The 25,671-nt window shown below is 36.8% G+C and overlaps 1 protein-coding gene across 4 annotated transcripts in view; it reads right to left on the reverse strand.

The window, feature by feature from the left end:
• The window catches only part of spegb (striated muscle enriched protein kinase b), a 101,480-nt gene that overhangs the window by 46,515 nt on the left and 29,294 nt on the right, over positions 1 to 25,671 (reverse strand). The window contains exons 1-5 of one of the 4 annotated variants that reach the window (XM_083537627.1): positions 16,432 to 17,341; positions 9,289 to 9,331; positions 5,992 to 6,026; positions 4,736 to 4,834; positions 395 to 506 (exon numbers count right to left, since the gene is read on the reverse strand). In XM_083537627.1, the coding sequence (XP_083393753.1) occupies positions 395 to 506; positions 4,736 to 4,796 (173 nt within the window). In that variant the 5' untranslated portion in view covers positions 4,797 to 4,834; positions 5,992 to 6,026; positions 9,289 to 9,331; positions 16,432 to 17,341. Of the gene's footprint in view, positions 1 to 394; positions 507 to 4,735; positions 4,835 to 5,991; positions 6,027 to 9,263; positions 9,332 to 16,431; positions 17,342 to 25,671 lie in introns of those variants that run through there. The other 3 variants (XM_083537626.1, XM_083537628.1, XM_083537625.1) reach the window with 3 other exon arrangements.

The following is a 25,671-nucleotide window of genomic DNA, read 5'->3' on the forward strand; positions in this document are numbered from 1 at the left end:
ATGCACATTTCTCCATGTTACAGCAAACATGATGCCTCCTTTGGCACTAGTACTGGAAAAGTGGGCTGTTTATTAATATTTTGCAGAGTTGTTGTTTTTATTATTATCACATTATAATTATTATTACTATTTTATTTACTGTTTATATATAATGGGCTGCTGGAATTTTGAATACTAATCGTTTGCGCTTGGGAATGATTTGTATTACAGGGGAATAGAAAAAGTCCTTCCTCTATAGAGACTGAACGTGCTACCATAGTAATCACTAGCTAAAGACACACTTTCCTCAGACCCCCACACTGGCCGGGACAGATTGGCGCGGGACGCCCGGATCAGCGGCTCGACCCCTAGGTGCCTGATGTGGGTGGCCGTTGGCTCCCGGCCGGTGCCTTGCCTGGCGGCCTGTGGCCCCGCTGCTCTTGATCCCAGGGACTGCATCTCTCTCTCCACCACCGTGTTCTCACCATGACCGCTCGTACCCGATGCAACATCCATCATCCGCTCACCTGCAGAAATAATACAATGGGGGAGGTAGGAGAAGTCATTTAAGAAGGCTTATCATGTACAAAAAAGGAGTGATGCACACTACTGCATCTTGTTTCAATGTCATGATTTAATGGTGCTGAAGGTTGGATTCTGATTGGACAGTAGCTCCAGCTACAAGGTTTATATTGTTTCTAGTAATAACTTAGACAGAAACTTTTACATTAAATTATCAAAAGAATAATAATAATTCTGCAGTCATTTAGATTCAAAGTTCAATAGAATCAGATGTGGAAAAGTTTTCATGTGGTTTTTCCATTTTTCATGTTGATTTTTTTCTTGTTTTTCAGTAACTAGACATACTGCATCTTTGTCTTATTAACCTTATAAAGCTTCATAAAACAGACACATGAGTTGAAAGGTTTGAAAGGTCCCCTTGTCAGTGCTCAGACCATACGCCACACACAAGTCAGTTTGCATGGCAAAGCAAGCCTCTTCTGAAGCTGGCTCATAAGAGAGTTTGCTGAAAACAACCTGTTCAAGAGCATGAATTACTGGAACCATGTCCTGCGATCTGATAAACTTGCTTGGCTCAGATGTTGTCCAGCATGTGTTTCGATGCTCTGGTGAGGAGACGAAGAAAACTGTCTTGCCTACAGTTAAACATGGTGGTGGTAGCATCATGGTCTGGGGCTGCATGAGTGCTGGTACTGGGGAGCTGCGGTTCATTAAAGAAAACATGGATTCCACATGTACTGTGGCATTTTGAAGCAGAACTGTGCCAAATGGCAGTTTTCCAACACAATAATGACCCCAAACACACCGCCAGGATTATAACTGAGGAAGCTGAAAGTGAAGATGATGGAGTGGTTAAGTTTGTCTCCAGACCTGAACACTATTGAGCACCTGTGGGGTGGAAGGTGGAGAAGCACCATGTGTATAACATACAGCAGCTCCGTGATGTCATTATGGAGGAGTGGAAGAGGATCCCAACAACAACCTGTTCAGCTCTGGTGATTTTCCAGGAGGATTAAGGTAGTGCTAGATAACAATGCATAAACATAAACAGGATTTCTCACTTTAGCAACCTTTCCTGAAAAAGGTTAAATAAAGTTTATCTGTTTATATTCATCGAGGCATCGTGCAATCACAGAACCATATATATTCACTGTTTTGCAATATAAAGATGTACTGGGATTTTCCTTGCAAATTCCATTAAATAAGCAAATATTATACTGTTACATAATTAATTGTCGTACTTACATAAAGTGGAACTTTCCTAATTATGTCCTTTGATGCTTGCAGAATGACAATTTCAATCTGTGACTGTGTTCTGTTTAAATATGGAGCAGCTGTGTAAATATTGACTGAAAAATCTTCTTTCATCACCATAGTATATTGTTAAATCGGCCTTGTGTGTCTTAATTTCAGCCTTTTAATGATGATAAAATGCTCACGTTCAATTGCATGAATGTAAAACTCCCAGGATATAATTTGCAGACATTCTATAAGAGCAATAAAAAAAAAGAAAATTTTAACACCCTATAATTCTGCCTAATATATCCACACCTGCAGGATAATCCTTTGCCTTTTATGCTTACTCCAGATAAAGGAACCTTGTACCATTTAGAAAACACCATTTTAATCCAGGCTAGGCTCTGTCACTTTACGGAATCCCTGGGAAATGTATTGCTTGGATTACATGCAATTTGAGGAGAGCTTTATAAGGAGAAGTCGACCAGAGACATGACATTTCCAACAAGCTTTGTGGTAGAAGCCATGCCCTCAGCAGGATTCGGTTCTCTCACAGCCTGCTTCTTTCCGGTGAGCAGATGCAGGCACAAAATGGGAAGCAGTGCAAAGGGCAAACATTTTTCAGATTCACAGAGACAAAGCCTCCCCCCACAAATCCACCGTCCTTATGCATCAAATCAATCTGATGTGCATCACTCCATAGGAAATCTCAATGCTTGACATGTTTATTCCCTCCATATGTCTTAGCCTGCAAATTGGGGGTGTTCATTATCTAGACAGGCTTGAGAGGCGGTTTTCATAACATTTGGTGTTAGATAGTGAGGAGGCAATGCATCCCATCATTCAATATTGAGCTTACTGAAAGAAAGCCATTTGTAAAACTAGCAACCATAGTAGTGTGATTGTTTACAAAAAAAAATTCCACCTGATTATATAATACAATCTACCAGCTTGAGTATCTACTGTAGAATTCCATTACCTATTTTGGTTTGAGAAACATTATTTTCTCCGTCGTTCTTTAATCTAATAAATATGTTTGTCTCCATCAGAAAGCGCCCCCAAATTTACACCCACTTCCTCTCTCCGAGGGCTTGTGGGACAGCTTTTCTCATAACATATAATGACAGCAGAAAGTGCCGCTGCCAAGATCCTGCAAAGTGACTGAACAGAATGGCAGAATAAGCTTCTTGCTTTTCGCTGCTGTCCTTGTAAACATGTATTCGTTCTCTGTTGAGAATAACAGTGTCGGAATCAGCAGTATAAGGTTCTTTCAAAAATATGTTACAGTTTGCAAATAATCCGCATGCCTCTGCACATGCTGAGATTTAAGAGGTGGATGATTTGATGATGTGCCAAAATATATCTTTTTTGTATACTTTAGCTGATTTATAATGGAAGCTCGATATAGAACACTAAGGAATAAAACACAACAGGGTGAGCGTGTGCTGATGGAGAAAGAATTTTCCTCTTTTATCATTACAATATGCCCCCTATTAGAGTATCAGCTTCTAGCTGCATTTATTGTTGAGGAACATATACAAATTGTTCCTTTTATTACTTATGTTATAGCAGCTATAAAGCTATAAAAATGAGTTGCTTCTCTCTTCTTGTTTCTTTTTTAAAGTTATTTAAAAAAAATGCAGTCTATCACATAAATCTGAAAATTTTACGCACTGACAATAAAGACGCCTTCCATACATGATAAATAAATAAATGTTTCTATCTAAAAATCTATTGTGTAAAGTTTGGCCATACATATCCCTGTGAATTAGCTGGTAATAAACCTCTATATTAGAACAAACATGTTAATATAAACCTGTGAATTGCTATTCAGCCAGTACCACTATCTGAATGAATTAACACCTCCTGACCAATCAGATTCATGAATTCAGCATCTCTATGTGTAATACATGCATTTTATAGATATGAAATACGGATATACATATACGAATACTGTACATACAAACTAAAATGCAGTATATGGACCTGCTAGATTTGAAAATATCATGGCAATATACTTGTCACTATGACTTTCATAATAGATAGCCTAAAAGGAATATGAAAATAAAAATATCTGAACAATCAGGACAGCTAAGCCAGTTATGTCAGAAAGGTATTACAAAATGTTCAGGTATATCAAATAGAGTCTCAAAATGTAATCCTTGAAAATAATATGATTTAGTAATTTGTCCCTGCTATTAATATCTTACAGTGTACTATCCAACCATTTGGGAAGAAACCTTAGCAAAATGTAACTAAATATCTTTATTTTGATTACTTTGCAATGTGTAGACAAGGTTTTAAATAAAAATGCAACATATTTTTGATCCTCAGATTCTTGTGGGTGTAACTTAGCAATTTGGCTCCAGACAGGCCAGTAGCAAAGCAGCATGAATAACTCAACCTTAGGTTCTGATATAAATGTGAGACACTGTGATAAGACCTTGGATATTTTATATTGCTTTAGGGTTTATAGGATTCTAAGGGTTAATCTACATCTTGTGTGCAGAGTGGATCGATTGAAGCAAGCACATCCAAAACCAAGCGAGGGGGAAAAAAGAATGCAATTTAGCTCTCCAAAGTCATATTTTTAGAAACAACAAAGAGTGAAGTAAACAAGGATGACAAAGTGAATATAGCAGTATAGTGTAGTGTAAACAGTGAGCAGACAGCAGATCAAAGTAGGGAAATGATGTTGAATTTCTCTCATTGAATCTGTATTCTATGAAAAGCTCACAATATTCAAAGCAGAAAGTCATACGTTGACTTTGTTTTTTTCTTCTATCTGGTTCAGGTGGCTGTGCTGCTTTCCAGGCTAAGCAGTGTAAATATAATTTGTATTTATAACGACTTGCCAAGTTAAATAAAAGGTTAAAAAGAAAATAAATGAAAAAAAGGTGTGTGTGTGTGTCTATTGTGAATCGCAGAGGCAGCATGGGGTGGGCTGAGTGTGAAGAGTGGAACGTAACAATGATGTTGGTGAAAAGAGTGTAATTACCTGCAGGGAACCGTTGGGAGGTCTCATCTGGATCGCCTCTGCCTCCGTCTTTGGTCTCCATCTGAGGCTCGGCTGCTTCGTCCTCCGTGGTTTCAGAGTCTGCGGGCGACAAACAAGCCAATCACACTGAAATCTAAAACCTGGCAGGCTGAAATGATGAGAAAATAGCGCCAACAAATAAAATTAACTCCACAGCTGAGGTTCTGTGTGAGATTTCTCCATCTAGTAGCTTATGTTTTCAGAGTTTTGCAAAGACGCAAAAGCAGAAGCAGGCAATGCACAGAATCTATATCACATATACTGTGTGTGTGTGTGTGTGTGTGTGTGTGTGTGTGTGTGTGTGTGTGTGTGTGTGTGTGTGTATGTATATATATATATATATATATATATATATATATATATATATATATATATATATATATATATATATACTGTATATATATATATATATATATATATATATATATATATATATATATATATATATATATATATATACTGTATATATATATATATATATATATATATATATATATATATATATATATAAATAAAAACGCAAATAAATTTTAACGGCAATAATTTTATTAATGCGCAATTAATCCAGCGCACATTTCTGTGTGATTAAAACTATACATAAATAAATATAAAAGAGGCAAAATTCAAACCTTCAACAGAACACACATATATTCACAACGTCCTTCCTTTACTCAGATATAAAAAATAAAAAGAAACTGTAAAACCTAAAAATATTTTTTTTTATCATTGACCATTTGTTTTGTGCCAAGTCTCAAATCAAGCACCAAAAACCGCCATGATAAACACATCCGGCAATTAAAACCGTCCATGTGGAAACGTAGCAAAAGGTCTGTTTGGTCTCCTGATGATTTATGTAATTGAAAACACCATAATTCAACTCTATGTTGAGTCTGGTTTCACTAATAATAAACAAACATTTGCGTAAAGCTTCAATATTTGTCAGTGGCCATGTTGATTAGAGGATAAAAAACTTTAAAAGTATTAATTTAAGGTACATTCAGAACAGATAAAAATTGTGATTAAGTTGCGATTAAATATTTGAATTGACTCAAATGACAGCCCTAATATATATATATATATATATATATATATATATATATATATATATATATATATATATATATATATATATATATATATATATATATTGCCCGAAAAGGACCTACAAAGGGATAGAAGGTTTGAACAGATACAAAGGTGAGAAAAAAAGGCATTACCATAACTCTGCTTCCTGCACGAGCGAAATACTTCGCTTCCATAGCAGCAGAGGGGAGAGGAAAACAAGAATGCACTGTTACTATAGAAACTAGTCCCACCCCCCAGTCTCACACACACACACACACACACACACACACACATATACAATTCCAATCCATGGTTTAAAAAAAAGTGATGAGTGTGCATTTATTTCCTAACAACACTGTCACTGATAGCCTTCGTGCTGACACGCAGGGGTTTGAATCAGGAAAATATTAAATATTTTAGTTTTGCTTATATTGCACTGCACTTAAAAAAAGAAGAAGAATTCACCCAGTGTGAAAGGAGAAATGTTGTTTAGTTGTTCACGGCAGAAATATCACAGCACTATAAAACTGTGACACATTCATCGTTCATCATTCCAGGCTCCTTAATGCACACATTTGTCTTGCAACTGGCAATTCCTACAAGATAGCCAATCAAACATCAAATTCATGAGGAGCGATTCCAAAGGACAAGACCACTCACAACGTAGAGCTCAGATTTATTCAGTTGTCTCCTGCAGGGTTGTAAGTGTACACTGGTAGCAGCTATGAAATAAAATGCTACGGCGCTTTTATTGTCCCCTATAACTAATTAAAAGAATTTTAACATTACTATAGCATGAAAAGGAACAACGAGTCTAAAATAACGTAAATATTATGCTAAGTGCTGTTAAGGTCATTATGAAGACAATGGAAAATGTATTTAACTATTAATAAAAGAAATGATTTAACTTTCATCTTGAAAAGGAACATGCCGTTTCAGATAAAGTGCCAGTCATTGTTCAAATGATTCACTATGCATTATTAGTTTGGTCTCGGATGTGTCGGCTAAATTGAGGTATTGTTAGTTCTGACTTAATTAGAGCTCTCTCTGACAAATGCCAGAATTTTCTTTATTGCATGTCTGTCCTACATCTCCCTCTCTCTCTCTCTCTCTCTCTAGTTCTCTCGCTCTTTCACGCTAGCTTTCTCTCTCACACGTACACATGCCACACAAATGCAATGAAAGAGGCGCTAACATAATAATCCCATCCCCATTACAACAAATACAACACAAATGAAAAATGATAATTTAATCCAACCAAAAAACAGATTTATTAAAATACATACAACATCAATCATATACTGAACTATGACAGGTCAGAAAAAAACACGTACATGGTCAGCAAGAAGATAAAGGATGCTTGCTGGAGAAACAGTATACATGGTGATGTTTATTTTGGTGAAGTGAAAACATCATCTGAGTATCTGGATTACAGCAGGCCAGCGGTAGGAAGTAATGAAGTACAAATACTTTGTTACTGTACTTATGTAGATTTTTTTTTGTATCAGAACTTCACTATTTATATTTCGGACAACCTTTTACTTTGCTTTCGTACTTTCTACTGCTTACATTTTCAATCCAGACTTGTTTCTTTAGTTTTAATCTATTTGGTGAAATGTCAATATTTTTTCTTCTTTTCACTGCGCCCCAATTTCAGCCCATTAACCTGTTTCCTGTCATCGCTGAGCTACTATTTCAATTCATAATTACCTGGTTCTCAACACCACAGATGTAGGCTAGTTTACGAAGCAAACAATGAGCAGAAGGCAACAAGAAGTTTGGGGCTGACGTGGATAAAAACATGTAAACATGACTGAGAACAGAGACATTTCTGATCCCCTGATCATCATCTTTTCTATGCTTGTGTTCTATATGGTGGATGTTTAGCCTGAATACTTTCATTAGGTCACAAAAATCTTTACTAATATATTAAATATGGCTGTCGAAATTAACACGTTAATAACTGGTGAACGCAAATTCATTTTAACGGCACTAATTTTATTAACCCGCGATTAATGCAGCGTGCATTCCTGTTTGACCACTTTTATTAGAAATATTAATTCCATCGAAAAACTATTTTTAATCACCAAACATTTGTTTTACTGATGCACCAAGTCTCAAATCAGCACCAAAATCTGCATAATGCACACAATTAACCCTCTGGGGTCGACAAACTCGCCGGCGCGTTTTGTAGCATTTATTTCTCATAACGCTAAAACAAACTTAAATTACTGTCGTTTTTGATCGTATAGATAAGAGCAATACATCATTTAAATCTGTAAAGGGTCTACTTTTATTTGTATACACTTATAACAACAAAAAAATGTTGCATTACAAAATGTGCTTAGTAAAATAAAGAAAACAGACAGGGGGCGCTCTCTGTCGTCTCTGTCATCTCTCTTCTCATGCAAATAAATAAAACAACCTGAAGTGAAGACTGAAATAGCAAAAGTTCTGATTGGTTTCCTGATTATTTGTGTAATTTAACACATCATAATAAGTTTAAACCATTTACAATAATATTTTGTCTTCATGCTCAGTGTTGAGTTTGGTTTCACTAATTAATAACCATACATTAAAAAAAATCCATGCCCATGTTAATTAGAGTATTAAAAAAGTATTAATGTAAGGTACATTTTAGAACAGATAAAAATGTGCGATTAAGTTGCGATTAATCGTGAGTTAACTCATGACGATCATTCGCTTAATCGCGATTAAATATTTTAATCGATTGACAGCCCTATTAATAACATTACGTTACCAGCGTGACTCTAAAACAGGTAGTAGTAATGGCTACTATTTTTTACTTAATTACATGTCAGAGCCCAAACTTCTTTACTTTAACTTGAGTAAAAAAGTATAGTCATTATATTACTTTTTCCTGACTATATTAAAACATAAGTATCTGTACTTCTACTTAAGTGAAGTATGTGTGTACTTTTGCCACCTCTGCAGCAGGCTATAATAACAAATGATTAAGTAGATGCTTTCCAACAATTCCCAGCACAATCAGATGCAGGTAGCACTACTAAATATTCGTTCAGGCACCATGTATGACAGTAAAACCACCAAGTAAAGCAAAAGATATAATGTCTTATAATGTTGTTTTCTTTCTGTCCAATATCACGCACAATGATATTCTGAATGAATGCAATTATAATTTAACCTTGAGCATGATCTAAAAATAGACAGCTTTCTTTTTTTACTCCTACTGAATCAGCTTTTTATCGTGCACTTCAGGACCTCCACCAGGTATCTATTTTTCGGTCCAGAAATTTGCAACTCAAATTTCTTGTGTATGTTTTTTAGACAGCATGTCTTGTATGTGTAGCAAAAAATGCATCCTCAATCTCATGCACAAACCGGACTCTACGATCATCAACAGACTTTATGATGTGATTGTAAAATCTCTTTTTGTAATAACCTGTTATCTATAAAACCAAACACACCATGGGTAAACCGGCCAAACGTTCGATTCGAGTGTCCGGTTTTCTGAAATGAAGAGAGAAAGAAAGAGTTTTAGTGAACAAAGTTTACCACATGGAATATTTCAATGTTTAAGCAAATCATGACAAACCAGATGAAAAAACAAGCACATGTGCATACACGAATACATATACACATACATACAGTACAGACCAAAAGTTTGGACACACCTTCTCATTCAAAGAGTTTTCTTTATTTTCATGACTATGAAAATTGTAGATTCACACTGAAGGCATCAAAACTATGAATTAACACATGTGGAATTATATACATAACAAAAAAGTGTGAAACAACTGAAAATATGTCATATTGTAGGTTCTTCAAAGTAGCCACCTTTTGCCTAGATTACTGCTTTGCACACTCTTGGCATTCTCTTGATGCCTACTTTGAAGAACCTACAATATGACATATTTTCAGTTCACTTTTTTGTTATGTATAAAAATGACATATACCAAATAAAAGGTGTGTCCAAACTTTTGGTCTGTACTGTATATATAATATATATAAACTTTTGGTCTGTACTGTATATATAATATATATAAACTTTTGGTCTGTACTGTATATATAATATATATAAACTTTTGGTCTGTACTGTATATATACAGTACAGACCAAAAGTTTGGACACACAAGGTCACACTTTTGGTCTGTACTGTACAAATATTCCCAAAGTTCTGATAAGTCGAATTACGATTTTAGCGATTTTTACGACAGTACTGTATTTTATATACTGTAAATTATGTACTGTAAATTGTAAACAAATTACAGTATACTACCTCATACCGATCACCATTATTTAAGACTCCTAAGGAGGCTAGGCCATGTCTTCACTTACGAAATTTTCAAGTTATGATAGGGTAATCGGAAAACATCTCCATCGTACATCAGGGACTAGCTGTATATAGTGCACACAATTAAGCTCCATTCAACTTACTATGTGATTCTGATGGCAACTTGCTATCAGAATGAATTTTTCTGAGTTTTGCCCAAACAGGTTTTAATGCTCATTCGATCGAACTTTTTTAAATTTCTATTTGGAAATAACTTTTCAAACCAGATTCCCCCAACCCACCCACTTTACTCTTAATGGGGTTTTTGTGTAGATTTGTGATATATATGCCCAGTGAAATCAAATACCTTTTTGTAAAACTGCAAAACGTCTAGAGAGGTCAATATCTAAGCAAAGGACTGCATGAAGCTAGTAATAACAAGTTAGAAAAACAGGCTATGGCACCGTTGGCACCCAAGGTTATGAGCTTACTTACTTACTTTGTTGTGGGTTTGTCATTGTCCTATTAGCCTAGATTTAAATATGAAAGTGGGGCAGTTGGTGACCAAGAGGCTCACAAATTGGGCTGAAATTCGGACCATCTACACCTCCACTGTCTCTTAAAATATCCATGCTCAGACTACATTTAAACATCCTTAAGCATCCTCATTAATGTAATTTAAATAGAGAAGTAAGAGAATGGTATGGTGTCAGAAATAGTAGCTTAACTACGAAGAAAGTGTTTTTTTATTGCTGGGGTGGTACCATCAAGGGTATACTTTCTGTAACTTTAATATGCATGTTTCACTTTGAAATGCCAGTATAACGCAATGTACAGTTAAAATACTGAAACAGTTTAGGATTCTTTTCTTCAGAGAGTATAGAGTAATGGGTGCACTGACAGGATCCTAAATGGTTAAAAATAAAATTGGTTTAACTGTTTTTATCTTCTTTGGCAACATCAGATGGGATTTGTGGCATATCATTCTTCTTTTACTTTGCACTGTGTAGTCTCCCTCTGTAACTTCTCCTGCCTAATACCAATTTTGCCTATAAATAAGGTGATACAGAGGTTGTGGCTGAGGCTCAGGGATACGGAAGCTGGGATCGGCATGCCTCCTGTCACTCCCAATTTATTAGGCATGGAGAAAGAGATGCACACGCAATGTCTGTGGCATCCGAGATTTCTTTCCTTCTCGCTAGAATACGGTTAACTAATAGCATTAGTTATGGATGGTATCTGTCACCATGGCTAAGGCTTAGAGATGGAAAAGCAGTGCTAGAGGGCATTAGGAGAAAAAGGCAAGGAAGGTAAGCTTGAAATCAGGAGTCATACATCACATCACATCAAACCACTTACAGAAATGAGAGTTTGTTCTGAGCAACAGGGTGCGTCATGCTGTTTTTTTGGGAGTCGTGACATCTCAAAAATATTCTTTATAGCCTGAAATATGGCTTGTGAAGACTTCCTGATCACATTAGAATGTTTGCTTTCGTGTAACAAGTTGAAATGACACCCGTGTGTATCCAGTCTATTTAGATGAACATTTATGGCCAGTGTCTGAATAATTAATGAACAGAGTGGGATTCATAATGATATGCCACAAGGTAATTTTTCATTATCTCCCATGTTTAGCATCTTTATAAGGGTGAAAAGCCAAGTAGTTCTCGAGAGAGCAAGTAGCATGCATAATACACGAGAGGCATTCTTCTGGCGCCTCGATTAGTCCAGTCTGCGAACAAATAATGACATACCACGTAGCGCGCAAATGGCAAATAATGGTGACTCAAAATATGATGTGTAATATGTACAAATAGAGCACAGTTTTTCAGAAGATCAGAACTTGATTTATTTATTTATTTTTTCAACGTTCTTATTTATTTATTTATTTATGTATTTATTTATTTATTTATTTATTTCAAATTCGGATCCTAAAATTGACCATGCAGATCTCATAGCTTTAGAAGAGATGTTTTACACTACTGGCTATTAATTCTAATTTAGTCAGATTATTCAGTCATCTTTCATTCAACAAATAATCAAGCCGATTCATAATAAAGACCATTCTGAAGCTCATATAGTTATCAATGATGAACATTTGCTCATTGATGATAACTGGCAATCACCATCATGGCTTGTTGTAAAAATGTTGTGGTTTGGTGTAATGTGTGAAACTAAGGGTTTGTATGACGCCAGATTTGTATCTCTTATCCTTTTTTCTTGTTCCATTGTTCCAGTGTCCCAAGACCTTCTGAAAAGTCTCACTCTAACACAGAACGATGAGGTCCTGTTACATTTTCCAAGTTAACACCCATCTAGTGAGCACAGCCAAAGACAGACAGGCTTAGCTAGCTGAGAGCTGGCTGCCCAGAGAGGATCTCCAGCCTGCCATCTGTGCCATGAAGTACACATCTATGCTTGCCTTTCTGGGTCGGATATGAGTAAACAGGTCATGCCCATTATATAGTGTTGACATCCTGACATCCAGTCACTGAGTATTAAGATGCACTAGGGAAATGAATGTGAAAACAATACAGCTTTGGCTAATACTATGCTGTAGGAATGCAGCCCAGAAAACACAATAAACTACTGAGCTGCCATAATTGGGAAGGGCTAGATCTAAGGAGATCAGGGTGAAATGTTGAACAGGCTTTGGTTCAAATAAATAAATAAATTGATAGAAATGAACTCAAGGAATTAGTTGGTAAATCAGTGAGCCATATGATGGCAGCCATATGATAGCATGCTTTTAATTTAAGTAATTATTTGAGCAACTTGAATTTTCCATACTGCATTAGCAATTTTTTTTTAAATTCTGTTTAGGTTTTTACATTGTGGTCTCCGGTTTAATTTATTTTGCTTTTTTTTTTTATCACATGTGTCTTCACTTAAATAGATCCTAGTTTCATTTTCCGTCTGTAGTGAAGAGCTGAAGGGCTAAATAACTTCCTCATTTAATAAGTCAATGTGGAAATAAAAATGATTTTAACTTACATTGCATTGAATCTGTTTGAAGAGATAAATAACCTTTTCTGAAAACCTGTGATTCTGTGTAGCTTCTTAATAGGGATGCAATTATATTGTTATCGATATTGGACTCATGCCTTCATGATACTGTAATAACTTGAAAGCTGTGTGATATAAACCCAGTGTACATTGCTGTGCTAAAGAAAACACAACATGAAATGACAACAATGTATTTCAGTATAAATGACACCAATCAAACCTGATGTCAGTAACCTGAAGAAAAATTGTAGGCAGAAAGGTAATCTTGCAGCACATCCTGCTAACTGAAATGTCTACAGATAATGCTGGGTGAGTATCTTTCCCAGTATAATATTCTTGATGTTCACACACATCATTTACATTAGACACATACTTACAGCTGTACAGTCTGAAGCTCATCCCAACTGCAACCTAGTTGATCTAGCAAGCTAGCTAGCAAGCTAGCTAGCTCATGTGATTAATGTAAAACCCACTAGCTAATGTTAATTAATTGAATTAACCTTGTAGAGTTTGTTCAGAGAGAAACAATCAACACGTATCGATAGTATCAGTCCATCCCTATCTGTCTACATGAAATATATTGACATGTTGCATTTTATTGGCACTTTCTCTATAAATTCAATATGACTGCTATGAAAAGATCAGACCAGCAACTTGGAGATCACCCATATATTAGGATTTTGCCTAGATGCTAATAAATCTTTATGGTCTTTGATCATTGCTAAAAAATATCATTATATATAAGAACATATTTATATAGCAGGTACATAAATAGCTCTATCCCAAGTCTTCAGTGCACAATGTCTCATTTGAATTTGGCTTCATAAGCCCTGTAAGCCATTTCATTCTTCTCCAACCAACTTTCAGCACACATACAGCTGCCATGTGGTAAATGAGTCACTTCACACTTTGGAGTGTATGTCCCCCGCAGTCACCCAGAGTGCTTGTTCACTGTGGTTGAGCTCCAGTCATCAGCTGAAGTTAGCAATGGAGGCCAGACTCACACTCATATCACACCTTCTCCCTGCAGTTATCACACACTGTTGTTCTTTATGGATCTCTTACTGGGTCTGATTATGCAAGTAGGCTTTTTAACAGCTTATCAAGCCAAATATGTACATTTTGTTTAAATCAGAGGTGTGTGGTTTGGGGTGGGGGGTCTAACTCATTGACATTTCTTTAAGGCCTAAATAATTTGGACCAATGGTTGTCTTTACTAAGAAAATGCTACTGGACGGTTATCAGCAAGTTGGTTTATGTCTGGTTCTTTGTAGATCCAATTTCTATGTAGAATATCTGTAGAAAGATTCTGGTCATACGTCCATAATTCAGCAGCAAAGTTAAAAAAAGCAATAGGGAATCTGTTTTTTGTTTGTTTTAATTGTAATCTTCATTTCCATATAATTATCAAAAAATCATTCTGGAAAATTCTGGATCTACATGACTCAGGCAAATGCATGATTTCTTTGTAATTACATGACATAGTGCACTAAGACCTCTAGTCTCTTGGTTTGATTTATCATTGAAGGTTTCTGACTCAGCTTTTTAAATATTAATACTAAACCTTTATTGAATGTTTTTATGGTTCCAGAGGTCACATGAGGCTCTTCATAGCATGTGGGTAGCTTTGGGATATCAAGTATACAGTGTATAAAATAATGATGGATATTAGATGTAGGGAAAACATGGACTGAAAAAACTTGTTTATTAGGCCACAATTTTCTTTATTTTTATTTTTTTTTCTAAATCTGGTCTATTGGGATCTGATTCTAGTTGTAATATTCAGGAATGCTGTTTACGTGGAAATTTTGAGAATCTTGCAACAAATTCCACAATGTGATTGCTCAGATAATATTCTAAAAATAATATCTTGCAATTTACACACAACTTGTGTGTCTATAATAGTCTAATTTAACTGCCAATCTGTAACACAAATGACTGAATCTAAAGAATGCTCTCGTTATTAATAACACTATTAACTGTGAAATGAAGAACTGCTATTTTACAAAGCCTTTAATAATAACAGTGTTGTCTTTGCTATTCCTCGTCTCTACATCTCATCCTTTCTCCAACTGTCTGCCACCATCCACAGACTAAAGATCCAATTATCTCTCCTCTTTACCCACCCCCTACTCACTCTCCCTCTGCCCTCCTCTTTCCATCACACCTGCTTTTCCACTGATTTCCATTAGCCCTGAGAACCGAGGAAAAAAGGGAACGCATCACGCTTGCACATCTCACCTGCGAAATGTCGGTGTGACACATTCACGAAAAAAGATTAAAGTGTGGAAAAAAATCCCGCCTTTCAGTTCATGCTGGAGATGAAGTATCTTGGTTTGCTGTCTGTCATTTCTAGATTTGTTTCTGTGTGTTTTCTGAGCTATAGTGTGGCATGAACAGGGTCCCCCCCCCCCCCCCCCTGTATTTGTAATATTGATCTAACACCAGAGCATAGAGAAGAGTGCCTTCATGGATCCTTTGATAACAGAACAAAAGAATGAGTGATAATGCACTGATGGTGCACTATTCCCTGATGTAGCTGGAAAATGTTGCATTTGATCTTTGAAATAGTGAAGAGGCTACAGTAGATGACAATTATTAAACAGGGATTTTTAAATAAAATAAACATTTTTTTAAGATTTATTTTTTGTGCAATTCTACTAGATGATTTAAAAAAAGAAAAACAAAACAAACAATATGATGTGCACCATAAGACATAATGATGTTGTTGTTGCAAGCAATTTTGCTTTATTACTCTTCGACCTGTAACAACCTACATGCTGATTTGCCATATGTTACCCCCTTTCTGTGGTGGTCCTTAAAACTGCAGAGCCTTATACAGATCCAATGGTTATATTGTTTGTAAATTATTCTCAAATAATAATAATGATAAAGAATTTACCCAATTATTTAATATAACCAGGATTAACTGATGATTTTATTGCTTGCTGTTAGCCATTGTTATTATTTAGAAGCACCTCCATAGAACAAGACACACTTTTCTTTTTATGGATCATTGAACAGGGACGATTTTTAAAACGCTAAAAACCCTCATTATTCCAGCGTCCACCATGCAAAAGAAGCATAATGAATTGCGTTTTCATTGGAGTGTGATCATGCATGCACTGTCGGTTTGTTTACAGACGAAGGGTGGGGCTCATCGTTCACTATCTGATTGTGGTGTATCCCCATAAAGGGAAGTAAAACTAGGGCAAAGCTTACACAGACTACACACACCGAATGACGATCATAGCACATATGGGTTAAGCTGTGACACTGAAACACAAACAGATCGTCAGGAAGTTTAAAGGGAAAGGCATGCAGGACTGACCTGAAAACGTTTCTTGGACCAGATTTTCTTCATGGTCTGGAGTAATCCCGGTCTTCTGTTGTGTTTGGGGGACCCCGGGGTTTCTGAGACCTGGGGATTCACGGTTGAACCTGGTGCTGACCTGATCACATCTATAAAAGCATCACCGGGATCCAGTGTCGGTCTAAGACAAAGTATCACTTAGGAGAATAAACTGATTTGCTCAGTCGGCTGGAGCGAATGTCATTTGGTTCTGAGAGAAAAACATTGTATTCAAAAATAAGTGTTGCTGTTCTTTTCTCAGAACTGACGTCCTCCTTCAGCTTAAACTTGAACACGAGATCATACAAATGAACCGGACCATCTTTCAGTTTACGACGCAAGTCAAACTGCAGGGAAGAAAAGATCACAGCTCGGAAAAAGGATGATGATTAAAAAAAAAAGAAAAAAAAAAGAAAGAAAACCTTGACCGATGGCACTAGCCTGCTCTCTTCTAAAGCTCCTGAGAGATTTAGCATTCAGGAGTCCCACTCAAGCTGAGTGGTGTCTCAGCTGAAACTAAACCATCAGCACTGAGCACAGAGACGTGCAGTATAATCAACACAGAAGAGCCTGCTCAGACAATAGCAGCACCAGAGAGAGAGAGAGAGAGAGAGAGAGAGAGAGGTTGGAGAGGGGGGAGGGATAGCATACGTGCAATCCTTCCCTGCTTTACAGTGAAAGAGAGAGAGATAAACAGAGAGAGGGAGCGAATGAGTCAGCCCTAAATAGAGCATTATAGGGAGATGCAGAGTGGCAAAGCATTTCGCCCTTCTGTCTTCATTATACCCCTCCCTTCTCTCCCATGCTTCCTTCCGAATTTTGTATCCAAGTGATGCTTTATGTGTGTGGGGTGTTTGCATGTGTATGTGTGTGTGTGTGTGTGTGTGTGTGTGTGTGTGTGTGTGTGTGTGTGGGAGAGAGATCTGTGGCTGCCTCACCCACAGCCCGTGTTATATATTCAGGATCGGAGCCCATGAACATTCCTGCAGCCTCTAAGCAATAATCATTGTTTTGCTTAAACAGAAATCAGCATTTTTTTTTAACCAAAGCCTTAGGTCTCCTATAGATTCCTCTTTCAAGCAAAAATGAACACAACACTGAATGTGTTACTGAGCATTATAGGTTCTGTGTAGAACCCTAAAACTGATTTTTCCTGTTGGATAGAGTTGCATGTATAAATCCTGTAAAATGCAGGGCCATTAAATATATACATAAATGTTAATATAAGTCTATAAAGGATTATCTTTCTCTAGTAGTATTGTCGATTTTTTGTTATAATCAGACAAACTGCAAAAAAAGTTTTGCGATCTGGTACTTGCTAAATTGTTCAAAGAATTTAAACCTACAAATACTAGAGAAGTAGTAATCTATCTAAAAATATTTGGACAAACTGGAAAGGTAAAATGAGGTCATGAATCAATGGTGACTCAGGGTATGGAGAGATGAGTTATGGGTACACTTTAGTTAAATGGTTAGGGTTTGTCTCAATGGGGAACCTGAAATAGTCCTGCAATAACATCATTCATGTGTCAGAGAATATTTAAAGCAAACATTTTAAAAACATAAAAAAAAAAAACCAAAAACAAATACAGGGGTCTATTTATTCTTGCTGCTGAATGCTTATGCTATATATACAGTGGGGAAAATAAGTATTTGAACACCCTGCTATTTTGCAAGTTCTCCCACTTAGAAATCATGGCGGGGTCTGAAATTGTCATCGTAGGTGCATGTCCACTGTGAGAGACATTATCTAAAAAAAAAATCCAGAAATCACAATATATGATTTTTAAACTATTTGTTTGTATGATACAGCTGCAAATAAGTATTTGAACACCTGAGAAAGTCAATGTTAATATTTGGTACAGTAGCATTTGTTTGAGGTCAAACGTTTCCTGTAGTTTTTCACCAGGTTTGCACACTCTGCAGGAGGGATTTTGGCCCACTCCTCCACACAGATCTTCTCTAGATCAGTTAGGTTTCTGGCCTGTCGCTGAGAAACACGGAGTTTGAGCTCCCTCCAAAGATTCTCTATTGGGTTTAGGTCTGGAGACTGGCTAGGCCACGCCAGAACCTTGATATGCTTCTTACAGAGCCACTCCTTGGTTATCCTGGCTGTGTGCTTCGGGTCATTGTCATGTTGAAAGACCCAGCCTCGACCCATCTTCAATGCTCTAACTGAGGGAAGGAGGTTGTTCCCCAAAATCTCGCAATACATGGCCCCGGTCATCCTCTTCTCAATACAGTGCAGTTGCCCTGTCCCATGTGCAGAAAAACACCCCCAAAGCATGATGCTACCACCCCCATGCTTCACAGTAGGGATAATGTTCTTGGGATGGTACTCATAATTCTTCTTCCTTCAAACACGTTTAGTGAAATTATGACCCAAAAGTTCTATTTTGCATCTGACCACATGACTTTCTCCCATGACTCCTCTGGATCATCCAAATGGTCACTGGCAAACTTAAGACGTGCCTGGACATATGGTGGTTTAAGCAGGGGAACCTTCCGTGCCATGCATGATTTCAAACCATGACGTCTTAGTGTATTACCAACAGTAACCTTGGAAACGGTGGTCCCAGCTCTTTTCAGGTCATTGACCAGCTCCTCCCGTGTAGTTCTGGGCTGATTTCTCACCTTCCTTAGGATCATTGAGACCCCACGAGGTGAGATCTTGCATGGAGCCCCAGTCCGAGGGAGATTAACAGTCATGTTTAGCTTCTTCCATTTTCTAATGATTGCTCCAACAGTGGACTTTTTTTCACCAAGCTGCTTGGCAATTTCCCCGTAGCCCTTTCCAGCCTTGTGGAGGTGTACAATTTTGTCTCTAGTGTCTTTGGACAGCTCTTTGGTCTTGGCCATGTTAGTAGTTGGATTCTTACTGATTGTATGGGGTGGACAGGTGTTTTTATGCAGCTAACGACCTCAAACAGGTGCATTTAATTTAGGATAATAAATGTAGTGGAGGTTTTAAAGGCAGAATAACAGGTCTTTGAGGGTCAGAATTCTAGCTGATAGACAGGTGTTTAAATACTTATTTGCAGCTGTATCATACAAATAAATACTTTAAAAATCATATATTGATTTCTGGATTTTCTTTTTTAGATTATGTCTCTCACAGTGGACATGCACCTACGATGACAATTTCAGACCCCCTCCATGATTTCTAAGTGGGAGAACTTGCAAAATAGCAGGGTGTTCAAATACTTATTTTCCTTACTGTATATTTTTTTTTGGAAATAATGAATTATGTAACAACATATTAGGGTCTCAAATAAGACTAGTTACGTGAGTGCTTCTCTATGAGAGCGCTCCAAGCAGAACCTTTTCAGTACACACACAACATTTAATCACCCAAAGCCCATAGTAACAGTTATTTCTACATTCACAATATACAATAAAATTAAAATGAAAGCTTAAGACATCTTTAGTTTGCCCCTGTAGAGAATCTTCCAATCAGAGTGAATTCAGAGCAGAATGCCTTGAAAAAAAAAAAGAAATTCAGCAGCAAAGCCAAAAAAGTCACGAGGAATCTGTTTTTGTTTTCAAAAAGTGTAGATTTTGTTCCACTTAAATCCAAAATTGAGAGTTTTTTATTTGAAGAATATCAGTATGTAACTTCCTATGAAGCTCAATCCTCCTTACTTCCACTCCCACTCCCACTCCAACTCACGCTTTGTATATTTCCTTTATCTTGTTTCTCTATTAACTTCCCACCAGTGTTACATCCAGCCTCGGCACACATTCTCTTCTTTGCTTCATGCTAGCAAATAGGCTAATGTTCTTTCTCATAGCAGCTTCTACATTCTTTTTACATTTATATTCACACCTCAGACTTTGCCAAATGAAATGGTAAACGCTAGTTTAATGTAAAAATTGTTTTTGTGACCACAAATCAAAACTATCATTTGTGCTTTTCTCACATCTACCATCTGATATGTTACTTCATTAATCTTGAAGAATTTTCTCTCAAACATCTTTATGATGTAACTAAGGAAAATATTTTTATTAGCCATAATAAACAACAGAATTTGGATCAAACTATCTTCCAGAATGCTAAACTCGAATGTATTTGAAACTAGGTTTCAAATCGAATCAAGTACAATTTGATCTCATTATTCACTGCTTTTTGATTGTAATCGACCTTCCACATGTGCATATGATAACGCTTTCTCTTTAATTCAAATCTAAACTAATATTAATAATCATACATATAAAAATATGAAAAGTGCTGCATCTAGTCCATAAACCAAACTGTTGTTAGACCCATTTAAATCATTTTTTTCAGATATTTATTTTCAATGTAAGCATTAATTTCTTGAAAGAAGCAAATATATCAGCCAATATCATAATAACTGCATAAACATGGAATACAATTCTACTTAAAATGAATACAGAATGTCTCAAAAAAGGTTTAAAAAGCTTCTAGTTGGTTTATTATAGAAATACTGGGTAGATTAAACATAGTTTTACTTGCTAAGATGTCAGAAGTTGCTAATTAGCTTGTGTTATAGTTTAAGACACAATGTTTTTTTCCTTTTGTACATGCGTAAACTAAGAGATTGGTCCATTTAATATATACAGATCGGACTGAACAATCCACAGCAGTACTAACATGATTAGATATTGTGTGAAGAGCAAAGAAAACATTTTGAAATCTGTGTCGGAATGAACAAGCCAAGGAAATACACATTCCAATTTGTATGATGAATTTGTCACAGATCTTTGGATGTACAAGATATGATTAACATAGTATTTTTCTGATGCAACACTGCTTCCATAGTGTTTAATTATGGCCTGGATAGAACAGGTTTCCAGCACACACCTGCTGCTCTACACCGATAATCCAGAGGAGAAAATTACAACAGAACAAGAGAGTGGGAACACATGAGCAGAAGTTAAAACATGATAAGAGCTTTAATATTAAAATGGGGTTGTTCTGTCTATCACAACATAACTATATGAAAAAGTGTATTCTTTGAAATATATTTTTTGAATACCTTCCTGAAAAGATTTCTTAGAGTAAGATACTCACGATAAATGAGAGTTCCTTTTAATAGCTTTGTCTGTTTGTATTTTCTTAAACAAGCAACATTTGGCACAAACATTTCACACAGGATCAATATCCTGATCTTATCTTATGTCTCATCTTATTTGTTGTTGGTAACCTCTTTATTCGAGTCAAGAATGAAGCAATGTGGTCCCTCACACACTCCTTCACACCTCTGGACAAGTTAGAGTAGTCGTGTGAAACAAGATAAAACCAGAGAGCAAGAGTCTCATTTGGAGAACATGCACAACGCTACACAGACAGTAAGTGGAGCTCAGGATCAGATCCTCAAGCTGTGAGGCACCAACACTGCATGCTGTGCCACAATATGGTTATGTTTTTGTGTTACAATTAAAGGAAGTCAAACTTTTATCACCCTTCTCAGTTTTTCATTCAAGTCCATACTGTGACAATCTATGCATATAACATATGGAGAATTTCTTTATGACTCATCTGTAAATGTACAGTACATCTACACTTGGGCATTTTATGTGTTTACCTATCTAAATGTGACTCCATCCTATTGCTCACATGGACTGCCAGGAAGGGTAATATTTAAACAACCCCTTGCGTATTTCTGAACAAGGTCTACACTGTTATGAGTATTGCATGAAAGAAACAAAGCTTGGTCTACTTACTACAGCATATGTTTGCCTGAGTAATAAGCAAAATGAATTCCCTGATAAACAAATAATTTATGCTTTTTTAAATAAGACTTTTCTAGGCACAGACATTTAGTCACAAACTACTCATTGCCCTTATAAAAAAAAAAAATAATAATATATATATATATATATATATATATATATATATACAGTGAGGAAAATAAGTATTTGAACACCCTGCTATTTTGCAAGTTCTCCCACTTAGAAATCATGAAGGGGTCTGAAATTGTCATCGTAGGTGCATGCCCACTGTGAGAGACAATCTAAAAAAAAAAATTCAGAAATCACAATATATGATTTTATAACTATTTATTTGTATGATACAGCTGCAAATAAGTATTTGAACACCTGAGAAAGTCAATGTTAATATTTGGTACAGTAGCCTTTGTTTGCAGTTACAGAGGTCAAACGTTTCCTGTAGTTTTTCACCAGGTTTGCACACACTGCAGGAAGGATTTTGGCCCACTCCTCCACACAGATCTTCTCTAGATCAGTCAGGTTTCTGGCCTGTCGCTGAGAAACACGGAGTTTGAGCTCCCTCCAAAGATTCTCTACTGGGTTTAGGTCTGGAGACTGGCTAGGCCACGCCTGCACCTTGATATGCTTCTTACAGAGCCACTCCTTGGTTATCCTGGCTGTGTGCTTCGAGTCATTGTCATGTTGAAAGACCCAGCCTCGACCCATCTTCAATGCTCTAACTGAGGGAAGGAGGTTGTTCCCCAAAATCTCACAATACATGGCCCCGGTCATCCTCTCCTTAATACAGTGCAGTCGCCCTGCCCCATGTGCAGAAAAACACCCCCAAAGCATGATGCTACCACCCCCATGCTTCACAGTAGGGATGGTGTTCTTGGGATGGTACTCATCATTCTTCTTCCTCCAAACACATTTAGTGGAACTATGACCCAAAAGTTCTATTTTGGTCTCAACTGACCACATGACTTTCTCCCATGACTCCTCTGGATCATCCAAATGGTCATTGGCAAACTTAAGACGAGCCTGGACATGTGCTGGTTTAAGCAGGGGAACCTTCTGTGCCATGCATGATTTCAAACCATGACGTCTTAGTGTATTACCAACAGTAACCTTGGAAACGGTGGTCCCAGCTCTTTTCAGGTCATTGACCAGCTCCTCCCGTGTAGTTCTGGGCTGATTTTTCACCTTCCTTAGGATCATTGAGACCCCACGAGGTGAGATCTTGCATGGAGCCCCAGTCCGAGGGAGATTGACAGTCATGTTTAGCTTCTTCCATTTTCTAATGATTGCTCCAACAGTGGACCTTTTTTCACCAAGCTGCTTGGCAATTTCCCCGTAGCCCTTTCCAGCCTTGTGGAGGTGTACAATTTTGTCTCTAGTGTCTTTGGACAGCTCTTTGGTCTTGGCCATGTTAGTAGTTAGATTCTTACTGATTGTATGGGGTGGACAGGTGTCTTTATGCAGCTAACGACCTCAAACAGGTGCATTTAATTTAGGATAATAAATGTAGTGGAGGTGGACATTTTAAAGGCAGACTAACAGGTCTTTGAGGGTCAGAATTCTAGCTGATAGACAGGTGTTCAAATACTTATTTGCAGCTGTATCATACAAATAAATAGTTTTAAAATCATACATTGTGATTTCTGTATTTTTTTTTTTAGATTATGTATCTCACAGTGGACATGCATCTACCATGACAATTTCAGACCACTCCATGATTTCTAAGTGGGAGAACTTGCAAAATAGCAGGGTGTTCAAATACTTATTTTCCTCACTGTATATATATATATATATATATATATATATATATATATATATATATATATATATATATATATATATATATATATATATTTAACCCCTTTTTTCTTTCATTTCCTTTTTAATTACCTCTGTATCTTTCCACAACCTTCTATCACAAAACACTGAAGTCACACCAAAACAATGCCTCCATATGCCATAGTCAAATTTCAAACTGCACATCATTGAGCAGCTAACAGCTCGGCTGTGTTACAAGATCAGCAGATACACATGATATATCCTGCAGTCGAAGAGCGAGATGTTTGTTACTTAATAGTGTATCACCACTACAGTAAAATCTTAATAAATACAGGAACTTCAGGTACTTTTACAGTAAAGGAAAAGCATGCATTTTTCTTTCTGGGTTTTCACCCAACCACTTAAAAACCAGCATTTACAAAATTATGTTTTCACATTGAAGGGCATGTGTTTTGTGCAACAAAAAAAAGTGAACATCAAAAATAATTTTTGCACAGATTCTGCAAACAATTTCCAACAATTTTTAACACTCACATTAGAATAGTTTCATATTTGATTTCGCTTACTCTCAAGGTTGCTTTCTCATAGCAACTCAGGGAGTTTGTCCTGCCACTGTCGCTGCTGGCTTGCTAATTACAGATAAACCTATATGGGCTAATTTACAAACCCAATTCCAAAAAAATTGGGACACTGTACAAATTGTAAATAAAAAAGGAATGCAATAATTTACAAATCTCATAAACTTATATTTTATTCACAATAGAATATAGAAAACATATCAAATGTTGAAAGTGAGACATTTTGAAATGTCATGCCAAATATTGGCTCATTTTGGATTTCATTAGAGCTCCAAAAAAAAGAAAAAAAAGTTGGGGCAGGTAGCAATAAGAGGCCGGAAAAGTAAAATGTACGTGTAAGGAACAGCTGGAGGACCAATTTGCAACTTATTAGGTCAATTGGCAACATGATTGGGAATAAAAAGAGCCTCTCAGAGTGGCAGTGTCACTCAGAAGTCAAGATGGGCAGAGGATCACCAATTCCCCCAATGATGTGGCAAAAAATAATGGAGCAATATCAGATAGGGGTTTCTCAGAGAAAAATTGCAAAGAGTTTGAAGTTATCATCTTTTACAGTGCATAATATCATCTAAAGATTCAGAGAATCTGGAACAATCTCTGTGCGTAAGGGTCAAGGCCGGAAAACCATACTGGATGCCCGTGATCTTCGGGCCCTTAGACGGCACTGCATCACATACAGGAATGCTACTGTAATAGAAATCACAATATGGGCTCAGGAATACATCTAGAAAACATTGTCGGTGAACACAATCTACCGTGCCATTCGCCGTCGCCGGCTAAAACTCTATAGGTCAAAAAAGAAGCCGTATCTAAACATGATCCAGAAGCGCAGGCGTTTTCTCTGGGTCAAGTCTCATTTAAAATGGACTGTGGCAAAGTGGAAAACTGTTCTGTGGTCAGACGAATCAAAATTTACAGTTCTTTTTGGAAAACTGGGACGCCATGTTATCCAAGTTGTTATCAGCGCTCAGTTCAGAAGCCTGCATCTCTGATAGTATGGGGTTGCATGAGTGTGTGTGGCATGAGCAGCTTACACATCTGGAAAGGCACCATTAATGCTGAAAGGTATATCCAAGTTCTAGAACAACATATGCTTCCATTCAGACGTCGTCTCTTTCAGGGAAGACCTTATTTTCCAACATGACAATGCCAGACCACAAGCAGTCCAGATCTT

This window comes from Silurus aristotelis (genome assembly GCF_946808225.1).
Source record: "Silurus aristotelis genome assembly, chromosome: 3".
Classification (NCBI taxonomy): domain Eukaryota; kingdom Metazoa; phylum Chordata; class Actinopteri; order Siluriformes; family Siluridae; genus Silurus; species Silurus aristotelis.